Source organism: Rhea americana, unplaced genomic scaffold (genome assembly GCF_003343005.1).
Source record: "Rhea americana isolate MKP2758 unplaced genomic scaffold, rheAme1 scaffold_17, whole genome shotgun sequence".
NCBI classification, from domain to species: Eukaryota; Metazoa; Chordata; class Aves; order Rheiformes; family Rheidae; genus Rhea; species Rhea americana.
In genome coordinates, this window is record NW_028185816.1 from 2,252,359 (window position 1) to 2,273,880 (window position 21,522).

The 21,522-nt window shown below is 38.7% G+C and overlaps 1 protein-coding gene across 1 annotated transcript in view; it reads left to right on the top strand.

The window, feature by feature from the left end:
* The window catches only part of WT1 (WT1 transcription factor), a 42,876-nt gene extending 24,531 nt beyond the window's left edge, over positions 1 to 18,345 (top strand). The window contains exons 5-9 of the mRNA XM_085300980.1: positions 2,066 to 2,168; positions 3,525 to 3,675; positions 11,651 to 11,740; positions 13,387 to 13,470; positions 16,997 to 18,345. Coding sequence (XP_085157106.1) covers positions 2,066 to 2,168; positions 3,525 to 3,675; positions 11,651 to 11,740; positions 13,387 to 13,470; positions 16,997 to 17,118 — 550 coding nt within the window. The 3' untranslated portion in view covers positions 17,119 to 18,345. The remainder of the gene's footprint in view (positions 1 to 2,065; positions 2,169 to 3,524; positions 3,676 to 11,650; positions 11,741 to 13,386; positions 13,471 to 16,996) is intronic.
* Positions 18,346 to 21,522: the final 3,177 nt, after the last annotated feature.

The following is a 21,522-nucleotide window of genomic DNA, read 5'->3' on the forward strand; positions in this document are numbered from 1 at the left end:
ATGGACTTTGCTGCTCTTATATGGAGAGGAAAATTCAACACTAATGGAGAAATTGAGCTGAGAAAATGGTAATTTGTTGCCTATATTAGGGGACAAAAGACCCTCTACTAGGAGACAAAAGGAGACTCCATTTAGTTAGGCCTGGTACATATCCAGAGAAGAGATTAATCCCTTTAAATCAGATAATAGTATCCTCCTTTCTCTACTATTGCAGATAATGCCACAGATCAGAGACACTTTCTCGCCACCATCCTGTAGCTTGTTTCATTATGATCTCCCGTTTGCCACTCAAGAGTGAAATGAGCAGAGCACAGAGTCTCCTGAAGGATGCAGCCTTCTTCTCCTGAAGGATGCAGCCTTTGATCCTTTCTCTGGGTAGGAGGAACTGAAGCGAATTCATGACAAGTTGTAGCTGGCCAGAAATAGGAAAATGGTGGCTGTCAGTGAATCGCTGGAAAGCAGGTCTTTGTGTCATTTGGCTCTGCCGACTGACCCAACCAAAGACGCGAGGTCAGATCCTGCTGAACACGTGCAAGTGGAAGTTGCCTTCCAGGAGGCTCGCTATGGCTGCTGGTGGGGCTACAGCCGCAGCGCTCCTGCCTCCACAGCTGGGGCAAAACGGCTGCGGAGCGGATCTCTGAATCTTGTGGAAGCTGCCCTTAGAAATGGGATGTGAAATCTAAGTGGTGCATGTGTGCACTTGTGCCTTTCATCTAGTATTTTAAGCAGCAAGGACTTGAGCCGAAGGAGCACAGCTGTGAGGTGGCAGCCAGCAAACTGGTACGTGGGCTAACAGTGACGGATGTGGCCCACGTGCTGCGGTAATAGCTGTTCGCAAAAACTCTTCCTCTCCTTTTTGGTGAAGTTCACAAACCGCTTAGACATTAAACGTCCTGCGTTCCAGTTCCACTGGCTGGTCTGCAAATCACTTCAGTGGTTTAAAACAATTTGCTCCTTGTAATTCTATTCTGCACATGAAGAGTGAGTGAAAAGTAAGAAACGACCAGTGAAATGAGAGTCTGGGCCTCAGGGACCCCCTAGAATTATTATTGCAAGCATTTGGCAAAGACTAGGATAACATCCTATGTATCCATCTTTGTCCCTAGCTGTGTGCCCTTGGGCTTTGTTCTGGGCTTTCTAATTTCTAGTGCAGTGTAAAATACGAGTGCTCACCATTGCCAGTGTGTATTAATACATGTGGCTACTAATTTAAAAGCTAAAGTTTATTTACATCATTTTGACATCAAGAAAGTTGCGCACAGGGAATACAGCAATGTTTTTAACATTCTGGAGAGCAAAAAGTGGGATTTTGAAGAATAAGTGTAATCAGATAAACATATAGTTGTGACATCCCCCACACACCACAGAAGTTACACATATTTACAATTGTTGTCATGATGCTGCATGAGGAGTCTTGATCATTCATAACCAGTAGGAAGAGTCTTTTTTTTTTTTTTTTTTTAATAAAGGGTTAATCTGTAGTGCATCCTGCACACTGATATGTGGGATAAATAGTTTGGACACTGATTTATAATCTCTGTTTATGAGTACATGACTACTATTCTTATAAATGTCATCACTTTCTTGGTAGTATCTGGTAATATCTGAGTCATGAGGTGCTGACAAAAATCCACTGCACTTAATGTGAAACTTCAGGCATTTTGCTCATTCCAAAAGATATTAGCAATAGGCAGCCCCACATTTAACTGATAAATAATGTGTACATGTGCACATGACACAGTTAGGCTGCTATGTGGATTTTTTCCCCTTACCTAATATCTTTGTGGAAACGCATCAGAGTCTAAATTATGACAGTATTTTTTTTCTAGACTGTTAATGGACACCAGTAGATGTGTGTATGGAGTCAGTGCATTGGGCCAGAAGGGAGCGGACCCACACAAGGGTAGAGCAGGCTTCTTTTGGTGAATATCGCTTAAACTTGGATATCCTGGCTACAAAGTGAACTCTGCATATGTTATCATCAACTTAAGAAATGAAACCTCTCACATGGAGCTGAGTACTGAAAACTATTTCATTTCTCCATTATTCCCCTCTTTATTTACAGCCATACAGCAGGATATGAAAATGAGAACCACAGTGCTCCTATGTTATACAGCTGTGGGGCCCAATACAGAATACACACCCACGGAGTTTTTAGAGGCATACAAGTGAGTATGGTAGGGCGTTCTTCATAGGGAAGTAAACTTCTGCCTGATTTTAATGTTTGTTTACTACTGCACTGGTAGTTATAAATCCACCCTTGATTTGCAGTTTCCCTGTGTAGCAAGAAATGCTTGAAATAACATGTGTCCTGACTTCATTAAAGTATAATGTAAGACTGCTTTCTGACACGGCCATTTAAAATTGTTTATTTCTCATTTAAGATACATCTGTCAGGCAATATTCCTTATCAGCTTCTTGGAAAGGTCCAAAATAGAAGGTCCACCACCTAGCTGCAGTCACTTTTGCCACGTAAGGCTTCTGTGGTTGCAGTGGTTTAACTCCAGTACTGTATATAAAAAGTGTTAGATGACATTTTGATTTCAGGGATTTCTGAAGCTTTACTAATTTGAATGTATTTCCTTAAAAGAAAATATAATAAGCAATTGTGTCCTAATGACTAATTTGTAAACATTTGGAAGGAAAATGTCATTCATGGGAGTTAATTTTCTCCCTTTGTGGAGTTAGGGCATTGATAAACAACATTGTAAAAATATACCTTCTTTAAACTTATGGCAAAGTCATTACATAATGTTTCTCTTTTCTGTTGCTCTGTCTTCTATGTTTTTGACATATGGGAACATTTTTAGACAGCATTTTTTTTACTTTTTTATTTACTGTATGGTTTAACAATTAGTTAGTTAGTAGCGAGTTCTCAGAAATAGGCGTGTGAGCCAGCTTCTTGTTGAGTGAATAGAACTAAGCAGTTAATGTTGTTTAAGGAAGTTAATTATTCCAGGAGATGATCATTTTTCATAGAACATTGTGACAGTAGCCAAACTGTTTTAAGGCTGAACCAGCTCCACCTAGACAGATTTTCTTGTTCTGTTTTTTTTACCAATTTGCCTTAACCCAATATCTTGTTATCCCTGTCCTTTAACTTAGTAAGAAAGTTTAATATAAAGAACAGAATGTTACTCTGGCTCATGCTCTTATCTCTCTCACTGGTATAAGCCTAAAATTATTTCATGTGCCAATGAGTGTTCTTCCAGGACTGTGTGATCATACATGATGTCAGAATGTGGCCTGTTTAATCTTACATATAAATATTGGTGAGGGAATTTAGTAAGCAGAATTCACTATGTTTCACCTTCACATAATTTGAATACTCTACAAAGAACAGAATAAGGTATACCAAAGTTGTACTTTGTTAATGAAGAATAAAATAAACTTGCCTGTTTGCAGCGTGCTATACTCAAGTATCTCTCTGTCATGGAGAAGTGCATTTAACTGTTTGCCTTTGAATATGATAACCAAAAGCCTGAGAATTTATGCATTGCATCAGCAAGTCTCTGTCATTGTAGGATGTCCGACGGGTGCCAGGAGTAGCTCCAGCTATTGTCCGATCAGCAAGTGAGACAAATGAAAAACGTCCCTTCATGTGTGCATACCCTGGCTGTAACAAGCGATACTTTAAGTTGTCCCATTTACAGATGCACAGCAGAAAGCACACTGGTAAGTGTCAGCATTGACTGGTGTAAGTTGCGTTACAACACTGGACAGCAAAGTGGGTAGGGTGATTTTAAAATGGCACAAAGTGCAAGAAATGATCTGCCAATCTGGGGGCAGCGTGAATCTGTCAGACAAGGTATGTACGTGCTCTGGCATCTGGGCAGCTCCTCTTCTGGATGCAGAAGATTCTCTGCGAATCTAGTAAGGAAGAGAAACACAGAGCAGCACTGACAGCAAGTAGATCGCCTCCTCCTCCCTTCTTTCACTCTTTAGAGAATATTTCAGGGTTTAACTGAAAGTTTCATGTTGTGAAGTTTCCTCTGGAAGAGGAACCCAGACCTCTTGTCTCTCTGTAAGCAACTTTATGGTTAGGAGTGGGGAAGTGGGGACTGGAGAATGCGCTTCCTTTCTCTGGGATGTTTCCATGAAGAATTGAGGCTGAAGATCTGTAGGCTAAGGTCTGGGGTCTCTTTGAATTCAGGCAATACAAGTTACATCTCAAAATGTGGAAATAATACAATACACTGCTCTACTTTGCAGAAGAATAAATTGAATCATTTCCTATTTGAAGATTTGTAACTGTTTGGAAATCTATAATTGTGATACATCTTTAGATATGTTCCTTCTGCATTTTTTTGCGGATTGCCTATCATATTTTTATTTAGACAATGTTTTCTGGGTACTGTGATTTAAATCTGCAATCAAATCTGTAAATATGGGTGTTTAGTTAGCCATGAATATGACAGAATGTGGAAATAATTTTACCTTGGGGTCTTCCTTCAATATTTAATATATGACTGGGGTTTCTCAAGAGGCAGTCTGTTTTTGCTGCTGTCTCTGGAGAGTATATGTTGCTGACTGTCGATTGCACCTCTGTCTGCTCCTTTGTACTAGAAAGCTGTCAAATAGTTTTTGAATGTGCAAGTCACAAAATACTCAGATGGACATCTTCAGTGTTGCTCAGGTTACAGGTTCAAGATAATTTAGATTGTAACTAAAATTTAGCCTTTAGGTCTGAAAAAATGCTATTCTATTTTCCATAAATAAATTTAAAACAAAAGAAAATGTGGAGATCTTTTGGGAGTCCATTAGCAACAGTATTTTTCTTGAATGTGCCTAAGCCATTCTGAATTGTTCTCACAATCGCTATTTCTTTCATTCCTCCTCTGTCGTTTACTCTGTATTTTAGCAATCATAATCTTAATTTGTTTGCTCTGGTACTGTATTTTATTGCATTTAGTTGCTTGGCTTACCTGGTATTATTTCTGGATGCATCACAAAGATCAGTGATTAGGATTAGGTCACGAGTTTAAATACTTCCCCTCCCCCCCTTTTTTTGGACTGGAGAAGATTTCTCGCATTATGTTGCATACTATCTAGGCATGTAGAATCACAAAAGCCCCAGAAGAGTTAAGGATTGGGACTATGGCCATCTAGCAGCCTTCGAACAAGTTTTCCCTTTGAGGTTATAAGAGCCCCCTCCTGCTCTTTTGGTTTATACTACAGTAGAACTAGGTAGAAGAGAAAAGTTTTTTTTCCTCAGATACCTCTTCTGTAAAGGTGGGCCCAGATCTCTCTGCCACTACATTTTTGTGTGTTGGCAGCAAGTCTTTTTCTTATCCATAACCTTTGCAAGGTACTTCCAGTAGGTGGCCAAGGTGACTCCCAAAGCTTGCATCTGCTGATGATACATTTGTACCTGCTGATACAAATGTTGCTGTTGCTAAGACCTCTCTGGGATAGGATACTTCTAGTTCCAGTCGGCTGTGATCAGCAAAGGTGAATGTAGGCTGGAACAGGGGTAGAGAAGGCTTTCTGGGATGATTAAAGGATTGGCAAATGTATCTCAAAAGGTAGTGAGAAGAAAGTAACCTTTTATGCCTGGCAAAATACAGATTGAGAGAGAATATGGACATGATGCCATTTTAAAACTGCATTTGCAGTGAGCATCAAAGATATACAATTGTTTCGATAAGAGAATAATAGTGGAGTATGATTAAATGGGTAAGAACTAGCAATTAACCCAATCAGATTAAAAATTAGAAGAAAATTTTTAGTTATCTGAGAGGTAGATTCCAGGGACATCTTTCAAAGAAGTAGTGGGGTTTTAAATTTAGATTTATTTTTTCCATAAGGTTATGGGGAGCCCATGGTAGGAGAAGGGAGTATCTAGAGAGAAGAAACTAAACGTGTGAGAGGAGTTTTGAGTTTTTAACGGGTTGGGGCTTTGAAAGCAGATAGTACCTTATTTATTTGACACTGGGCTATCCCTGGTAACCCAGATGGACCAGGAAGGAATATTTTCTCCACTGGTAGGTGATGTGCGAGGTGTCTTGGTGTACTCGGGGGTTTTGCTTCCCTCTGCTGTGTAAGCCATGGAATTGGTTGCAACTAAAGACAGGAAACGAGAGATAGTACATTGCTGGTATGGAAGTTGCTTGGGTAGTTGATTAACTTGCCTGGCTGATGTGTTCAGACTTGGGATCAGAAGGGATTTCTCCTCTTTATCTAACTGGCAGGGAGAGTTAGGTTTTTGCCCTCAGCCTGTTGTATGAGTGCTAGTTATTCCTATGATTATTACCTGGAAATTTTACTCTAGCAGTTCCCAGCTGCCACAGAGATTAGGATATGATGCACTTTGTTTCTTGTCTCCTCCCGTAGCCTGTAAATCTTAGTTTTTGGGAGTGCTTGGTGAACTATGTTGCCTGGGAGTATTTGTAGTAGATATTCTGCAGAGACCTGTATGATGAGATCGGTAAGGGAGCAGCATGACTAGAGTGAGGCTATTGGGATGCACTGACTAATTTATATGGCTATCTCTTAGGCTTTCTGATCATCTCTATGTTTGTAACCTAATTAGCTCCATAACACCACTTTAGAGTAATACCATGAAGTTAATTTTAGAGTTCACTACTAAATACACAAATTGGGCTTGGTAGAATTAACTTACTTAGACAGAAAATAATTAGCAGACATAGTACCTAATATTCTTACTAAACAAAGGGGTATTTCTCTTATTCTATTACAAGTTTTTGATGGAGAGGAATCCTCACAAGCCAGTTGTTTAAAGTCAGGATTGCTCTCAGAAAGCAGCCAGAGTACAGCATGGTCTGGTTGCGTTTGGTATACCTCTTTGTGTCCAAAATAAAATTTTACTAGTCCTCATGTCTTTTATGTCTGTACTGACTCATGGGATTGAAGCTCTTCCACCTTTCTTAGGTATGTAAGTTTTTCAATTATGAACACTTGACTTGAAAACAGTTACATAAATCTAATATTAAACCAGCAGGTAGTATTGTTACAGAATAATGTTTGCTCCTGCTTATCATTTTTCCTTTCTATCATAGATATTTACAGAGAACTGTCTCATTAGATCTTCTGTTCACTAGCTGCAGTATTGCAAAATCAAATGGGGCTCTAAAACACAAAATTGGATTTTGTAATCAATTTTTACCAAAAAATTGCTCTTTTTCAACATAGCTTTAGCTGGAAATATGTTGACATTCTGTACCCTCCAATGCTGCTTATCAATTGTTAACAAAGCCTTTATTGAAACTTGTACAACCAAAAGAGCTTTCTCTTATCTTGCTATATTTTGCTGCAGTAAATAGGCCTCCTAAAGGAAATGCAAAAATACATATAACTTTTCAAAGTACAGCCATTAATATAGTGAGTTGTTATGCTTTAGCAGACTTCAAAGATTTCTGTGTGGAAGCAAATTTATGTCTAAACCTTCCTGAATTTCATGTATGCTGGAAACATCACCATTTTTGCCTTCAGCAAAAATGTACCACACATTGGAAAAACTGTGGATTTATCCTAACAAAGAGAGCATCTTTGCAGGCAAAATATTATCTGCCTTTGTTCAAAATACATCCTTCAGCCTAAATATGCTCAACTGCAGGTGCAAGCTTCTGTAATGAAAACTGAGAATCTGTAACTCGGGAAGTTCACCCTTTATGCAGTTGGCATCTCAGCTCTTGGTGGTGAAATTCAGAGGTTCTCATGGGTGTAAGTAATGCAGTCGAATAATCATTTTTCTGCTCATCATCTAATAATGATTTCTTTGCTTTGACTAACACAAATATTCTTTTACAATGGCATATGTCACTATGTGGCAAAACACCTTACAGTCATTAGCACAGTTCATCATTACAACTCCTATGAAAGACAGAGCTATATTCTTTTTATATAGAGGTGATAAATGGGCTTGTTTGTGTTTGAGCTGGGAACTGAACAAGCTCTCCTCTTGAGTCTAGTGCTGTAACTTCTAGGATAGCAGGCTTTCATTAATGCTGCTTTGAAATACTGACCTTTATAGTTAAGCTGTGGAATACCATTCTGCAGAATACTGTGGGAGCTGTAAGTTTACATGGGTTCAAGAAGTGACTGAACAAATTCATGGAAAGAAACTCCCTTAAGCACTGTTGAATATAAAGTCACCTTTGGCTCGAAAGTCTCTAACTCACAGACTGCTTGATACTAGGAGACTATCCAGGAAAAAATACGGCTACTTGCCCTGTTCTGTCCTCCCATGGGCATCTTTGGTGAACCAGGGTGGGAGACTACGGGGCTGGATGGACCTTTGGCCTTACCAGTATGGACCATTCTTAGGTTTTAATTTCTGAGGGATGAAACAAAATTAGTTATGTATTTAAATAAATGATTAGTTGCACATCAGTAACATCCTTCTATACTTGAAGCCCTGTGTGAAGATAATAGAAAACTTTACCTATACAGACTCTCTGCTAGATACAGAAACACAATTTACCTTGCTGAAGCAAATCAGGCTGAACAGAAATATGTTACATTGGTGCAGTAAAGTTCTAATTGAGGGGTTGTGCTGGTTTGCGTCAGTGGGTATACAAGAAACGTTGGTGAGATGAGCAGAGGTAAGCCTTCAGATTCTCATTCAGACTTGTAGTCTACAAGCTGTGGTTTCAAAATCAGCCTCTTTGCCTGATGTTTTGTTGTTAGCAGCAGACTTTTGCTCTTCCAGTGCTCCTTAATTTGATGAAATGATTATGGGGAATATTTTGTGCAACTGCTGTAGTAGTAGGATTTTCAGAAATTGTGTGAGCTTGCTCTGGTTTAATTTAGCCCTCTTTCAGCAAATAGGCTTATTTTATTAAAAATGCTTATTGCAATAATGCAAAGGCTGAATCACACTTGCTCTGTCAATGCTGAGCTTTATTCTTCTAAATAACAAAAATCTACCTCTATCCTCTCCCATCTTGACTATTTTATTGTGTGCAAAGTTTAGCCTTTCTTTTATGTTCTCTCTTTTAGTAAAGAAATGCAAATAATCACAAAAAACTCAGTGTCATGGGTGAAAGGACTGGTGAAAATTCATCATCATCTCCTCTATTTTTCTTTTTTTTTTTTTTGAAATTGTTTATGGTCATATAGGAAGGTGACTGTATTCTGGGATGCTTTTCATATATTGAGAGGCTTAAGCCTGCTACTGGAGAGGTTCTAATGGATCTGTGGGAAATTAGACACTGCCCTAGACTCTTTTCTGTATAGTAGTTTAATGAGGCATCAGTAGAGTTTTTCTAATTCAGCATCTTCTTGTCACCCTGTAGTAGTTTTCAGCAGGTATTTCGCCTGGCAGCAGCTGATATTGAATATGCAGAAGGAAAGAGATACTAGGATTTCTGCCCAAATATTGTGCCTCTGTTTGTTTATTTGCTTTTGTTTTGTATGCAGTGTTGATATATCTCTCTGTAAGTGTACTAGATTGATTCCCGTAATACATGCATTGGTTAAATTGTCCCGAATTTAATCAGGATTATATTTCAAGTATTTAAAGAAATACTTTAAGATGCATGCCATCAGACCTGCTCTACTGTTTTATTCAAATACCTTCCTAACTATCGTCTGCATTTATATTGCAATTAGGAGACAATCACCCTGTCACCGCATTCTGCTCTGCTGACATTCCCCTCTTAAATCTGCCAAAGGGCTAAATTCCTTGGAAGTAAGGAATGAAAAAGCAGGCAGCCCCCAGGGACTCCTTGTGGTCAAAGTGTGGGGAATCATTTTAAACACTTGTGGCAACTTTAATCCCTTGTGTTAATAACTTAAGCACAGCAGAGTGGAAATTGTCCACACCTAAGTTTAGGAATCAGAACTCCTTTGGGTCACTGTCACGGGATCTTAAATTGTTCTTGCACATTTAGCTGCTATTATGAAATTTTGATCTTAGCTACATCATTATAAATTTGGAACACTCTTCTTAAGATGCTACTTATGCTGTGTACCCAGATCAGGTTTCTGCTTTAAACTAAAATAGTTTGCACTGGTATCCTAGAAAGATTTCTGAGCAAACATAGTAGGGGTCTATTAATAAGCCTTTCAGTTGATTCTATAATAGTACTTACATAGTGTCTAAGGATAGGCCAGAAAAATCTTTTTGAAAGCAGAAATGTCTCTAGGCCCTGAATTCTATCACATCCTATTATTCTAACGATTAATTCCAGCAAATATTTATATAAGAGAGACCATACATAAATTATGCATAAGATTAACATGGCATCACAGACATATTCTTTTGCTGTAACCTCAGAAGATAGAGTTTCATTCAAGATGCAACTGGTACTAAGAAAAACCTTCTCCTCATCATAAATATAAAAAAAATGCTGATCCTTTCATTGAAGGTTTTTGAAAATCTTATGGGTTTAAAAATACACACAGAGAAGCCAAACCCTCTGTCTTTTTCAGCTGGCTTTTTTCCTTAGGTCCTTCACACTGGATCTTTGTTTTATACCTCAGCTCTCCACAGTAGACAAAGCAGGTCCCAGCTGGTCTGGTGTGTACCTTCCAGATAAAAGCTAGGATCCTCCCTGTTTTTTAGTGAGATGTTTCATTAGTTCTCATGCGGGGGTCTCTGTGCAGGGCTGTGGCACTGTAAAGAGACTTTGTGTAGGTATTAGTGTGACTGTATATGTTTTAGGCTCTTGCAGGACTGCATTGTTGTGTAAAGGGGTCTTAGACTGGACGAGAATCAGATCTGAAAAGCCATGCAGCTCCTTGTGCAACAGCATCTGAGTTAGTTTTTTTGAGCTGGCTAGATTTTCCCTAACTCTACAGTGTGCTGCAGTCCAGCAGTGTTTCCTTCTTTCCTCAAGTCCTTCGATTGCTGCATTTCTCTTTGCATATTTATGTGGCGGGTGAAGTCCTTCACTTTGAAAATCATGGTCATTTAAGACATTAGCTTTTAGGGATTTTATTTTTTTTTAATCAGAAGCTAACTTTTGGTCCTAGACAGAACATATCCTGAGGTTCTCCACTGAACAGCACAGAAGATGGAGGAGGAGTTTATATTTACATTAGGCTTTGGAATAATTCATAGGCTTGCCTGCGGGCAGTGTGCAGCTGTGTGTGAAATTCTGTTTAATGGTGCTTTATGGAAGAAACATCATTTGTGTTTTGAGGAAGAATGTGTATTTTTCTGTGGCTGAATTTTGCTCTGTTATTCTTTTAACTCACTTAGCGTAGTTAAAATTACCAGCTGCATGGATGTCACTGGTTTAGTTTTTGCCTCAAATCCAATTTAGAGTAAACTGCAAGTTGTTTTCTTGCAGAAATTGTATATCTCTGAAACAGGTGGAAAGGGCTGAATAAGGTTTTCTACAAAATATAGAACAAGACATTTCTGTTCTTTTCCAGCAGAAAACAATAAAATGGTGTTCATACAACTTAATTTTTGTGATTTTAACCTTATAGGCCATTTTTTAGAACAAAGAGATTCAAGATCTGTGACAATGCAGTATAATTAGTTATTTCCTCAGCCTTTCCTCAGTGATTCTAATACAATTGTATAGTTTTACATCAAATGAGAATCTGGCCTAACTCTAGATTGCTTTAGAAAGGAAGGAAGATCAAATCTTTCAGTGTAATGCATTTTATCTTCTAATTCTAGTTGACATATTCCCAGTTTAGCCACATTTTCTAATAAACTATTTGTCCTTTACAGGTGAAAAACCTTATCAGTGTGATTTTAAGGACTGTGAACGAAGGTTTTCTCGTTCAGACCAACTCAAACGGCACCAAAGACGACACACAGGTTTGTTCGTCTACTCTTTAGATTTTGTCTTCGTATGTGAGTTATCTGCAAAGATTTATTCCTAAATTTAGCTTTAGGAGTGGATTGTAGCTGGGTTTTTTTGCTGTCATTTTAGCATTATTATGCTTGTATATGTGACCTTTTCATCCCACAGCTATCTTTCTAAAACAGCTTTTTAAATGAAACTGCTCTGTGCTATATCTCCAATATAGGAAATATATTTTTAAAAAGCAAACTGTTCTGTAAGAAAAAATTGCCAACAAGTAACCTGATAAACACTACGGCTGATATTCTGGTGTTTGTGTGCTAAAGCTAATATGTGATGCTGCATATGCCTAACTTGAAATAGTGGTGGAATTACTGTGCACTTGCACTTGGAAAGGAGGAGTAGTGAAGGAAAAGCCGTAACAGCTACATGCTCCAGGGCTCCAGTTCAACAAACCACTTAAGCTTAGATTTGAGCCTTTCTTGAATTTTGCTGACTAAAGGGGGATTCTTGGAGTAGCAAGGAGAGAAATGTCAAAGACCTGGCTGGCTGGACTGCACTAGAGAGTGTAATTAGCCAAAAAAAGCCTGGGAAGTATATAGCACTCATTAACCAAACAGTGGAGCAGGCAATAGCAATCGTGAATGCATCTGGGTCCCAGCTAGGCTTGCATGATCTTTCCCAGTGAATGATTGGTTGGTTGAGGTGTTCTTCCGAGGCAGCCAAAACTATTTTTTGTGTTCCGTCTAAATTCAGGAAGTTGTTTTGTGTACGCACGTGCACTGTTCTCTGGAAATACCAGAATGGCTCATTTCAGCATTTCTGGAGTTCTTGGAGATCCAGACTGACAGGAGAGACAGCTGCGACTCTCAGAGTCACAGAAGAGGTGGTGACGCAGACTCCAGCCTCCTGGCTGGGAGTCAAACCGCAAGGGCACTCTGCACAAGCGTGAGGACGGGTTTCAGAGTACTCCTCTGACTGAGCTGAAGGAAGAAATTGAGTTTGGATCTCCTATATCTCACGGGAATGGTCTGACAATTGGTCTACTGGCTGCTATGTGGTGGATTTATGTCTATTACTTTTCTTGCTAAAGATATTCTATCCCACTGAAATCATGTTATTGACATGATTTAGAGGTAGAAAGTGTCTCTGAAGCTAGTGGTACAGGTACTCTTCTGGGATGACATATTAACAATTGCATGCTAGAACTTCTGCATTAAGCAGTCCCTGAGAGTTGCATGCAGTGTGTGAAGTAAGCAGTAGTTGTAAAGCCTAGTGGGAGCATATAAAAATATATTCCTAAACCTCTACTTTTCTCATGTGGTATTGCTCATATATGATGCAAACAGTGCCAAGTCATAGGATAAAAATTATTGAAGTTTGCAAAGCTCTCTCGCTCCAACAGTGTAAGTGGGTGTTTGTTTATACTGGTGCAATTTGGATACTTCAGACCCAGATGTAGGAAAAGGAGGTTGCAAAGGGGTTATGTGTGGCAGGCTGATTAACGACTGTCTGTAATGCGTAGGCATGAAGCTGGGAGGAGCAGTTACAGTAACTAGTACAAAAAAATACAGATTTTTGAAAACTCAGAAATAGCTGATATCATTCATCCTCCCAGAAGATGCTGGAATATGACCACAGACTTCTTTTATCTCTTCAGGTGTGAAACCCTTCCAGTGTAAAACCTGTCAGAGAAAGTTCTCCAGATCCGATCACCTGAAGACTCATACCAGGACTCATACAGGTAAAACAAGTGCGTAAACTTTTCTTCACATTTATATTTCATTATTTGTTATGTTTAAATGAATGTTACTATAAATTAAATGATTAGAAAGTCTCTTAAGGAGGGTTAAATATTCAAAACTAGAGAAATTATTTCAGAGTCCAATGATTTTACAATATGACTATAGTCCCTAAATGTCATAGTCACTTTTCAAAATAGGATTTAGGTGATTTTAGAAACTACACATTTTTATATCATGTTTTAAGAAATTTCAGCTTGGCAAAATATATTTTGTCAACTATTGTAAAACATCATGGTTTCAACTACAAATGTGAAGCTGATCTACTGCTTTACCACAAAAATCTGCAAGACAGAAATTTTAATTCTAACTTCAGCAGAAGGTCTGTAATCTAAAGTATTCATACTTACTCATGCTTCCCCTAAGTGTCAGTTGAGCCTAATGCAGGATATCATGGCAAAGCTCTTGTTGTTGCTCCTTGCACTGTAATCTCTCCTCTCCTGAAGATAAAAAGAGTGCCGCTTGCAAACTCACACTGACAGACACTAAAGTAAAAACTTACTCGAATATTCAAGGGCCTTTTTGTAGCAACCACAGTATTTCATAAAAATACAGAAAAAAATAGGAGGCCATTTTCGTCTATTCTACACTCGCATAAATGTAAGCACCAATAAGGAGCAACTGCAGCAACCTCTGTATTTTAGCTGTATCTTTAGAATTGTTCTTGTGAACAATTATGAACATTTTCTATTCCCTCGCAGTACATACGCGGTATTTTTACCAAGTCATTTTTTTACTAAACATTTTGACATGCTAACTTAGTTTAAAAAGAATTAAGATTATTTTTGTCAGGAAATAATTTCCCTTCTCTCTTATTAGATGCCACAGTGTTATCTATACTAGGATTAACCTTTTAAAATGTGTCTCTGCACTGGTAGACAAGGAGCCTGAAAATCTTTTTCTCCCTGCTAAGTATTCTTTTGTTCTCTTGTGGAAGAATTGCATGTTTAAGACTTTCATAAATAAATAAGAAATTTTCATGAAGGACATGATTCACCTGAGAATAATGGGACTTTCTGTGGATCCAGCCAAAGAAATGCTTCAAGTGATGGCCATATCTGCACCTGCAACCTGCAACGGTAAAGAGCATGGCTGTATTCCTGGGTTCTCCCCAGAGTCCCATGCTCAGCTGCAGGGCCTGGGTCTGCGTGCATGTGCACAAAGAAAGATATTTTCTTAATTAGTAAGAGCTGATATTCTGATAGAGACAAAATGGTGAGCAGGTTTTCTCACGTCAGCCAGTCAGGATAAACTATGTTCCCCATCACATTTTACTGCTGACTGATCTACTAATTCATGCGAAGACTCCAGAGTGTCCTGACTTCAGCAAGGTTTTATCCCAGGTTACCTAAATAAGGGAAGAACTCGGTCTCTTTTTTTGCTAGTGAAACTAATCTCTCTGTTTTAGTCCTTTCTTGTGGCCCAAGCCCAAACTGCACTCATCGCTGAAAACCGCTGCGCTTGAGGGCCGATAACTGCGTAGCACAGACCTTCACGTGGGCTCGCTGCCCACCATCAGCTCAGGTTGTGTGAGAACCCTGCAGCCCTGCTCTGCTGCTGTTGGCCATTTCGGCTGCATCATACAGCTTTGACTGTAAAATAGACATACCCTGAGGGGAAAAGAGTGCTAGTGATGGCTGGGGATATTCTATGTCCAGCTTGCCCTATAGCTTCATTCCTCTCTTTCTCCTGTACCCATTAAGTTTTGTAACAAAACATCTAGTTTAAGTTAACTTGCTCTATGTTAAATCTTGGTGAAACAAAGCGCACACAACTTTTATCTTCTGTGGGCCTAATCTTAAGTGTACTGTAAAACAATTTGGCAAACTACAAATTCAGGGCATCTACAAGCAAGTTAGTTAACTGTGATAGCAATCTTTGCTTTAGAATACAACAACAAAACCAAAAGAAAACTCCACACATCTATTTTTTTAGCAATAGAAATATGATTTCTGATATCTGTACAGTGAAGCTGTATGGAGTAATCTGTGCCTAGAGCAAGATTAGTAAAGATTCTGCCCTCTGTTGCAAGAGGAGAGCCAGAACTGCTTGTAAGGCAGCACAGCGCTGTCCTGCCTTTACTGTGGTAGTTTAGTGAAAAATTAGCCAGTAACAGGTAACTTGCATCAGTTCACAGGATGGTTTGGCTAATGCTGCTAAGATGAAAGGAGACAACTTTATGCAATCTGTTATTCTTATCAGTAGTCATAACCATATCATCTTTGTCCCATACTGTTTTATGCACTCATGTGAGATGGTTGATGCTTTTGCAAGTGTGTATGTTAAGTGGATAAAGTAGATTTTTAACCCCTCCACCCCATTTATATAATCTGTTTATTGCATGGGATTTTGCAAACAGAAATACACAACATTTATGCCCATCCCAGATCCCCTTTTGCCTGAATCTGGATGTTTGTGAAATGCACAAAGTGTGAGGCAAAGAAGAGAAGAAGATGGCTGGGTGAGCTCATACCACTCCAGTGTGTCTTGAGTTGGAGAGTAAAAGGTGTGTAGACAGCATGGAAGAGCCCAGGCCCAGAGCTGAACCTGCTTTAAAGTATTGCATCTATTTGAGGAGGAAAAAAAAAAAAAAAAAGGAAAAAAGGGGGAAAAAAAAGGTGGAAAAAAATGCAAGTCTAAAAGAAACATGAGTCACCGGGCACTGCTCTGAGCTAATGAAAGCATTCCATCAGCATTCCTGCAGCATCAGAAACACGGCCTGAAATTCCACTTAAGTATTGTAGAAAATCAAGAGAGCAGATTAAACTGTAAATCAGTGATGGTGTTTCTTGTTAAAATTTTATGTGCTTTGGTTGGGGTTCATTTTTAGTGAAGAGTATATTTGTTGGAATGTTAGAAAAATACTGAATATTCAGGGCCTCTAAAATCTTTATTTTGACAGTAGTGGGAAACTTTTGGTTTGGTTCAGCAGACTTCATGCTGAACTCTATTGCTTCTACCACATCCACTTACACTCAGCAGTTCCAAGGAACTTACTGAACTTGCTGGAATTACTCTGCTTGACTTGCTGTCAAGCTCTAAACAGTCACTGACAGTTTTCGCAGCGACTAACAGTATGTCTGCACTGCACTCCAAGGTGTGACTGAAGCTTGTGTGAATGCCCAAGTTAGTCTTAAACTAGCTCGTTCAAGAACTGAGCGTAGTCTAGCCAAGGCAACATGGTGGGTTCAGTACTGGCCTTTCTTTAGGAAGGAAGTTTTGCAGAATGTTCTAAATCACCTAGAAGGCTGTTGTTAAGCACCAGCTGAGGAAGAACTAGGAAAGCACGGAGCGCTGACGTGAACAGGAATTGAGGGCACTCCCACACCCTGTCAGGCCAGCCCAGGGTGCTGTTCCTTTACTGGAGCTCTGCCTAGCTCCTCACAACCCTGCAGAAAGAAAATAAATAAACAGCAGTGTCTCAGGCAAGCATTGTACCCGGTTAATAACAGGGTGTTTTGTTAACAGGTGAAAAGCCTTTCAGTTGCCGGTGGCCCAGCTGTCAAAAAAAATTTGCCAGGTCTGATGAATTAGTTCGTCATCACAACATGCATCAGAGGAACATGACTAAACTGCAGTTGGCCCTTTAGACAGTACAAACAAGTGAATAAACCAGATGGGACATTATGAGCTACTGCAAACTTTTTCAGCCATCTTCAATCACCTGTCAGAAAGCTGCGGCTGTCTTCGCAACCCATTTGGCACAAGTTAACTAAACCGTAGGATTCTGCTCAGCCTTGTCTTCCATTTGGACTCAAAATTTCCTATTCAATAACTTCAAGAGATTTTTATTTGTAATTTTGTTAAAAAGTGAGCAAGATTGCCAGTTTCAATATTACTATAAATGACGCTTACCTTGGATGTCTGTTTCCAGTTTTCTGCTTTAATTTTTACTTGAACTTTTCTAGGTACATATTATTGTACCTTTTTCAGTCCTGCAGTAGGGTACCTGTCCCAGTTCAAGGTAAGCTTTATGCTTGCTGCATTTGTGCATATGCTGAAGTTTCCAAATGTAGTGTAGGTATCCCACAACAGAACAGTCATCTGAGATACTTTTGGTAAACTTTGTACTTGTACTACTAACGGGCAAGCTTTTAAAGTTGGAAGCTCAGCTTTTGAATTTCACAAATCAAACTTTTATAAAGAGCGTATTTCTAGAGCAGCTAAAGCTAGATGAACCAATACCTCTCTGTACAGAAAATAAGAATCTTACCATTAAGTTAACTTGTTTTTTAAATAATCACATAATTGATCCCAACAACTGATCTGTTTGTCAAATAATTCTCTCTCTCTCTCTCTCTTTTTCTCTCTTTTAAATGTATTGGTTTAAATTTATTCCATCATGAGACGTATAGATCTCCTTTACACAAAACTAATTCCAATCATTGTAGACATTTGGGATTTGTTTACAATGTAAAGCCACACTGGTTATGTGGCTAGCAAGCTGTATAAACTTAAAACTTAACTCTAATGGGGCTGGTCCAGGATCTCCATTAACAGATTACTCTTAAGATAAGTAACTTAAAAAGACTCTTTGTCAAGTATATGTGAAAAAGACATTATTAGTGTAAGGAAATATATTGTTTCAGGGTTTTGGGAGGAGGGGTTTATTATTTACTTTTAATTGCTTGAAATTGTGTGTATATATATATATCTGATAATGTATTGCTCTTAGACATCTAAAATTAGAAAGTGTATAAATATTAGATGCATCACTGTTCTGATGTCGTTGCTGTTACAAACTATTGATAATACTAAGAATGTAACCTGCATTTTTCACTGAGCTTTCAATTAAAGCCCATTCAAAGAGAAACAAATGAGAGTCCAACAGATGTCTTGTTTCATGTCTGGTATTAAATTTCAAATGCCCTGTCCAATAGTATTTTTTTTTTTTTTTGTATATAAAGGTACCACCAGCACTGATGACCACTAGTTAACCTGTCCAGGTCTTGACCACAATTTATCCATCTCACTTGGGAATCATACTGGCAACAGAAAACAGTGTCAAGTTTCATATTGTGCTATAAAACAGTTGCTTCAATCGTTCGTCTTCTTACAAAAGTATTCCTTTTCTTTGGACCTGTAAGATTTGTATAAAAACTTTATAGCATAGTAAAATACAGTTTAAAAATAGAAGTTTTGGCCTTCTGTAGAACTGCACTGAAACCATAAGCACAGATAACTTTTTAGATTAGGCTGTCATAGACTGACTTTTAAGTAAAAGTTAACTTAGAGTTGGGGTGGCTTATATCAGTTCAGCAGGTTGAAAAAGACAGTCTTTCTTAGATGATGAAGTGTGAAAATGAAGATTAAAAAAAATATATTGTTTCTTTGTCATACTGCCTACTTTTCTCTGGAAGTAAGTACAGCCTGCCTTAGTGCCCTTTGACCTTGCAAAATATTTGTATCTCTTTAGCAAAAATCTTGAATGTATCTTGCCAAGCTTTTTTCTCTAATGTACACAATGGAGTTCTATGATGGGTTGAGCTTTCTCTCTTAAAGTGCAGCTGCATCGTCAAGAAAACTCAACAGTTAATTCTTCAAGTCCTCTTTTTCGCATGGGTATTGCATCACGGTTAATTACTGTTGGGGTACTGCAACTCATTTGTATCAGTCAACTTTATCTTTGGCTGCCAAAAGACAGCATCTCTCTGGAGAAACTCATAACAAGTGTGGCAAACATCAAATATTTGGAGTGAATGGTGTATACAAAACTGCACAGAATTAAAAAATAAAGCAGCTCCTCCTGCTTTCTTGAAAGTTCAGCCTTAACAACGGTGCCTTCCAACTACAAAATAATCTGTTTTTCCGTCTGCACAGAAAATAGAGAATTGCCAGAAATGTTTACACTAAAGGCCAAAAAACTCCAGTTGTCACACACAAATAAAAGTCTCTTCTGAAATATAACCAAAACAACACCATAGCATAGCCTAGATTTCCAGTGACCTGTATGTAACTAAGTCCATAGTTTTGTGGCTTAGTAATTTGCATGCCAAATAATAATGGTAGATGGCTATAAAAATGAAGCGTGGGTTGATAAGTGACAGAGTATCTGTCCTTTTGTTGATGCTGTCACCACTTTTTCAATGAAAGCATTTCTTGGTACTCTAATGTTTGATGTTTTTTGCAGTCTGAGTGCAGGGAAGACAATGGTAAATGTTTGCTAGATTTTTAAAATTTTTATTCTTTGGCCTTTTTACAGTCTTCATCATGAGAGGTATTTTATGTCTTTCCCTTTCATTTCCTTGTTTACAAGATTCTATCAGCAAGGTAAGCTACCTTTGTTGAAGTGCTTTACTACTTGAATTTCTCAGAAGCAGCCCCCGGACACTGGTTCTGGCAACATGCAATTCCTCATTTTAAGGCAGGCAGAAATTGCTCAGTAGGCTCAGTTTCTGTGAACTTGACCTCCATATGAAAGATGAGGGGGCTGAACTCTATTATATCTTACAAGTATCCTTAGCTCTCTGGAAAATGTTCAATATCACAATTAATTCACCAAATCTTGTATGCTTCTGCCTTGTGTTCTTAAATTGAAAGCAGTGAATGCTGTTATTTCGGTTGATAGTTGATCTCTTACTGGGACTGATTTCCTGTTCCTGTTCTGTAGCTTCCATAACTCCCCACAAAGGAGAATGTTAATTATATAGAGAATACTTATCCTTCTTGTCACTCTATAATGTACAATATGTGTTGGGTAGGAAAAGGAACTTGTTAGTGCCTCTCTCTGATGATACCAGCTGAGATTCAAGGGATTCACTTGCAACAGTTTTTTCAAGGTAAGTGAATTCAGCTACATGTCCCTTTGACTTTATGAAAAGAAGACTTAAAATGCCTAAATTTTAGCCACACGATCATATTTTCAATTCATGTTGTGCTCTTTAAGAGTACAAACTGTACTGAGTGAACAACAGGCACAAAGAAGGTATCTTGCTGCAATGGGAACTGTTCTGAAAGCAGTCAGTCCTCCAGATGTAGGTGTTTACATCTGTAAGGCAATGGGGAGACTTGCAAAGAAGTAGTTTTTGCCCCTCTTTCTGTGGTGGGTTAGGTAACTTGTTCATCTTAGAAGCCACTCCAACCAGGCCTATCTGTTTCAGGATATCAGTAGGATTCATTTCATTGCCCCACCTTAAAGCAACCTTGCAACTAACCTTAAAGCAACTGAGAACACTTTCTGAAGATACAGGTAGGTACTTTAAACCAGTGTTTCTTCCTCTTTCCCCTTCCCCAAATAGACACTGAGAAAACTGTCCCCATGCCGTGTCTTCCGTAAATCAGTGTGACCTCACAGCAAGTCCAATATGGTAACCAAGCTGCTCTCAGCACCTTGTCCAAAAGCCCAACAAAGCTTTAGGAGTGGATTGAGGGGCTCTGAGACGGTGTCTGCAGCCCCAGACCTCAGAGCTGCCTGGACCTAGCAGAGGTAGGTACATAAAGGTAACTCTCTGGCAGAGGTATCTTGCTGGAGGATATGCAAAAGAACATTTCTACTACACAGTCTTGCTTGAGCCCTTTTTGTAATTTTCCCCCGGGAGCACGCATGGGCAGGGAGTCACTCAGCTTTTGACTTGGACAACTATTCCTTGTATTCCCCCAATTAACAAAAAGGTAATTAAAGGCAGTGTATGCAGTTGAAAACAGCATTGATGGATGACAGTGCAGCTGCAATATTTGGGAAGATCCAATAAAAGATTCATTAGAATCCTTTTAGTTATGGGAAGTCCTGATAACACAAAGGAGCCTAATGAAACTGAAGACCTGGTCACAAGAGTGATTAGTTAAAAAGAATGGTTAAAAAAAAAAAAAAAAAAAAAAAAAAAAAAAAAAAAAGCAAGCCCCAACCCAAATCCCAACCCCACTGACACATTCTAAAAATTAGACAATTAAGAGTAAACCCAGGAATGTAGCCAGAACTATTCTACCTCAAATAATAAACACAAGGATAAGTTGCCAAGTGAGGTCAAAGAAGCAAATGGTAAAGTAAGTTTAAG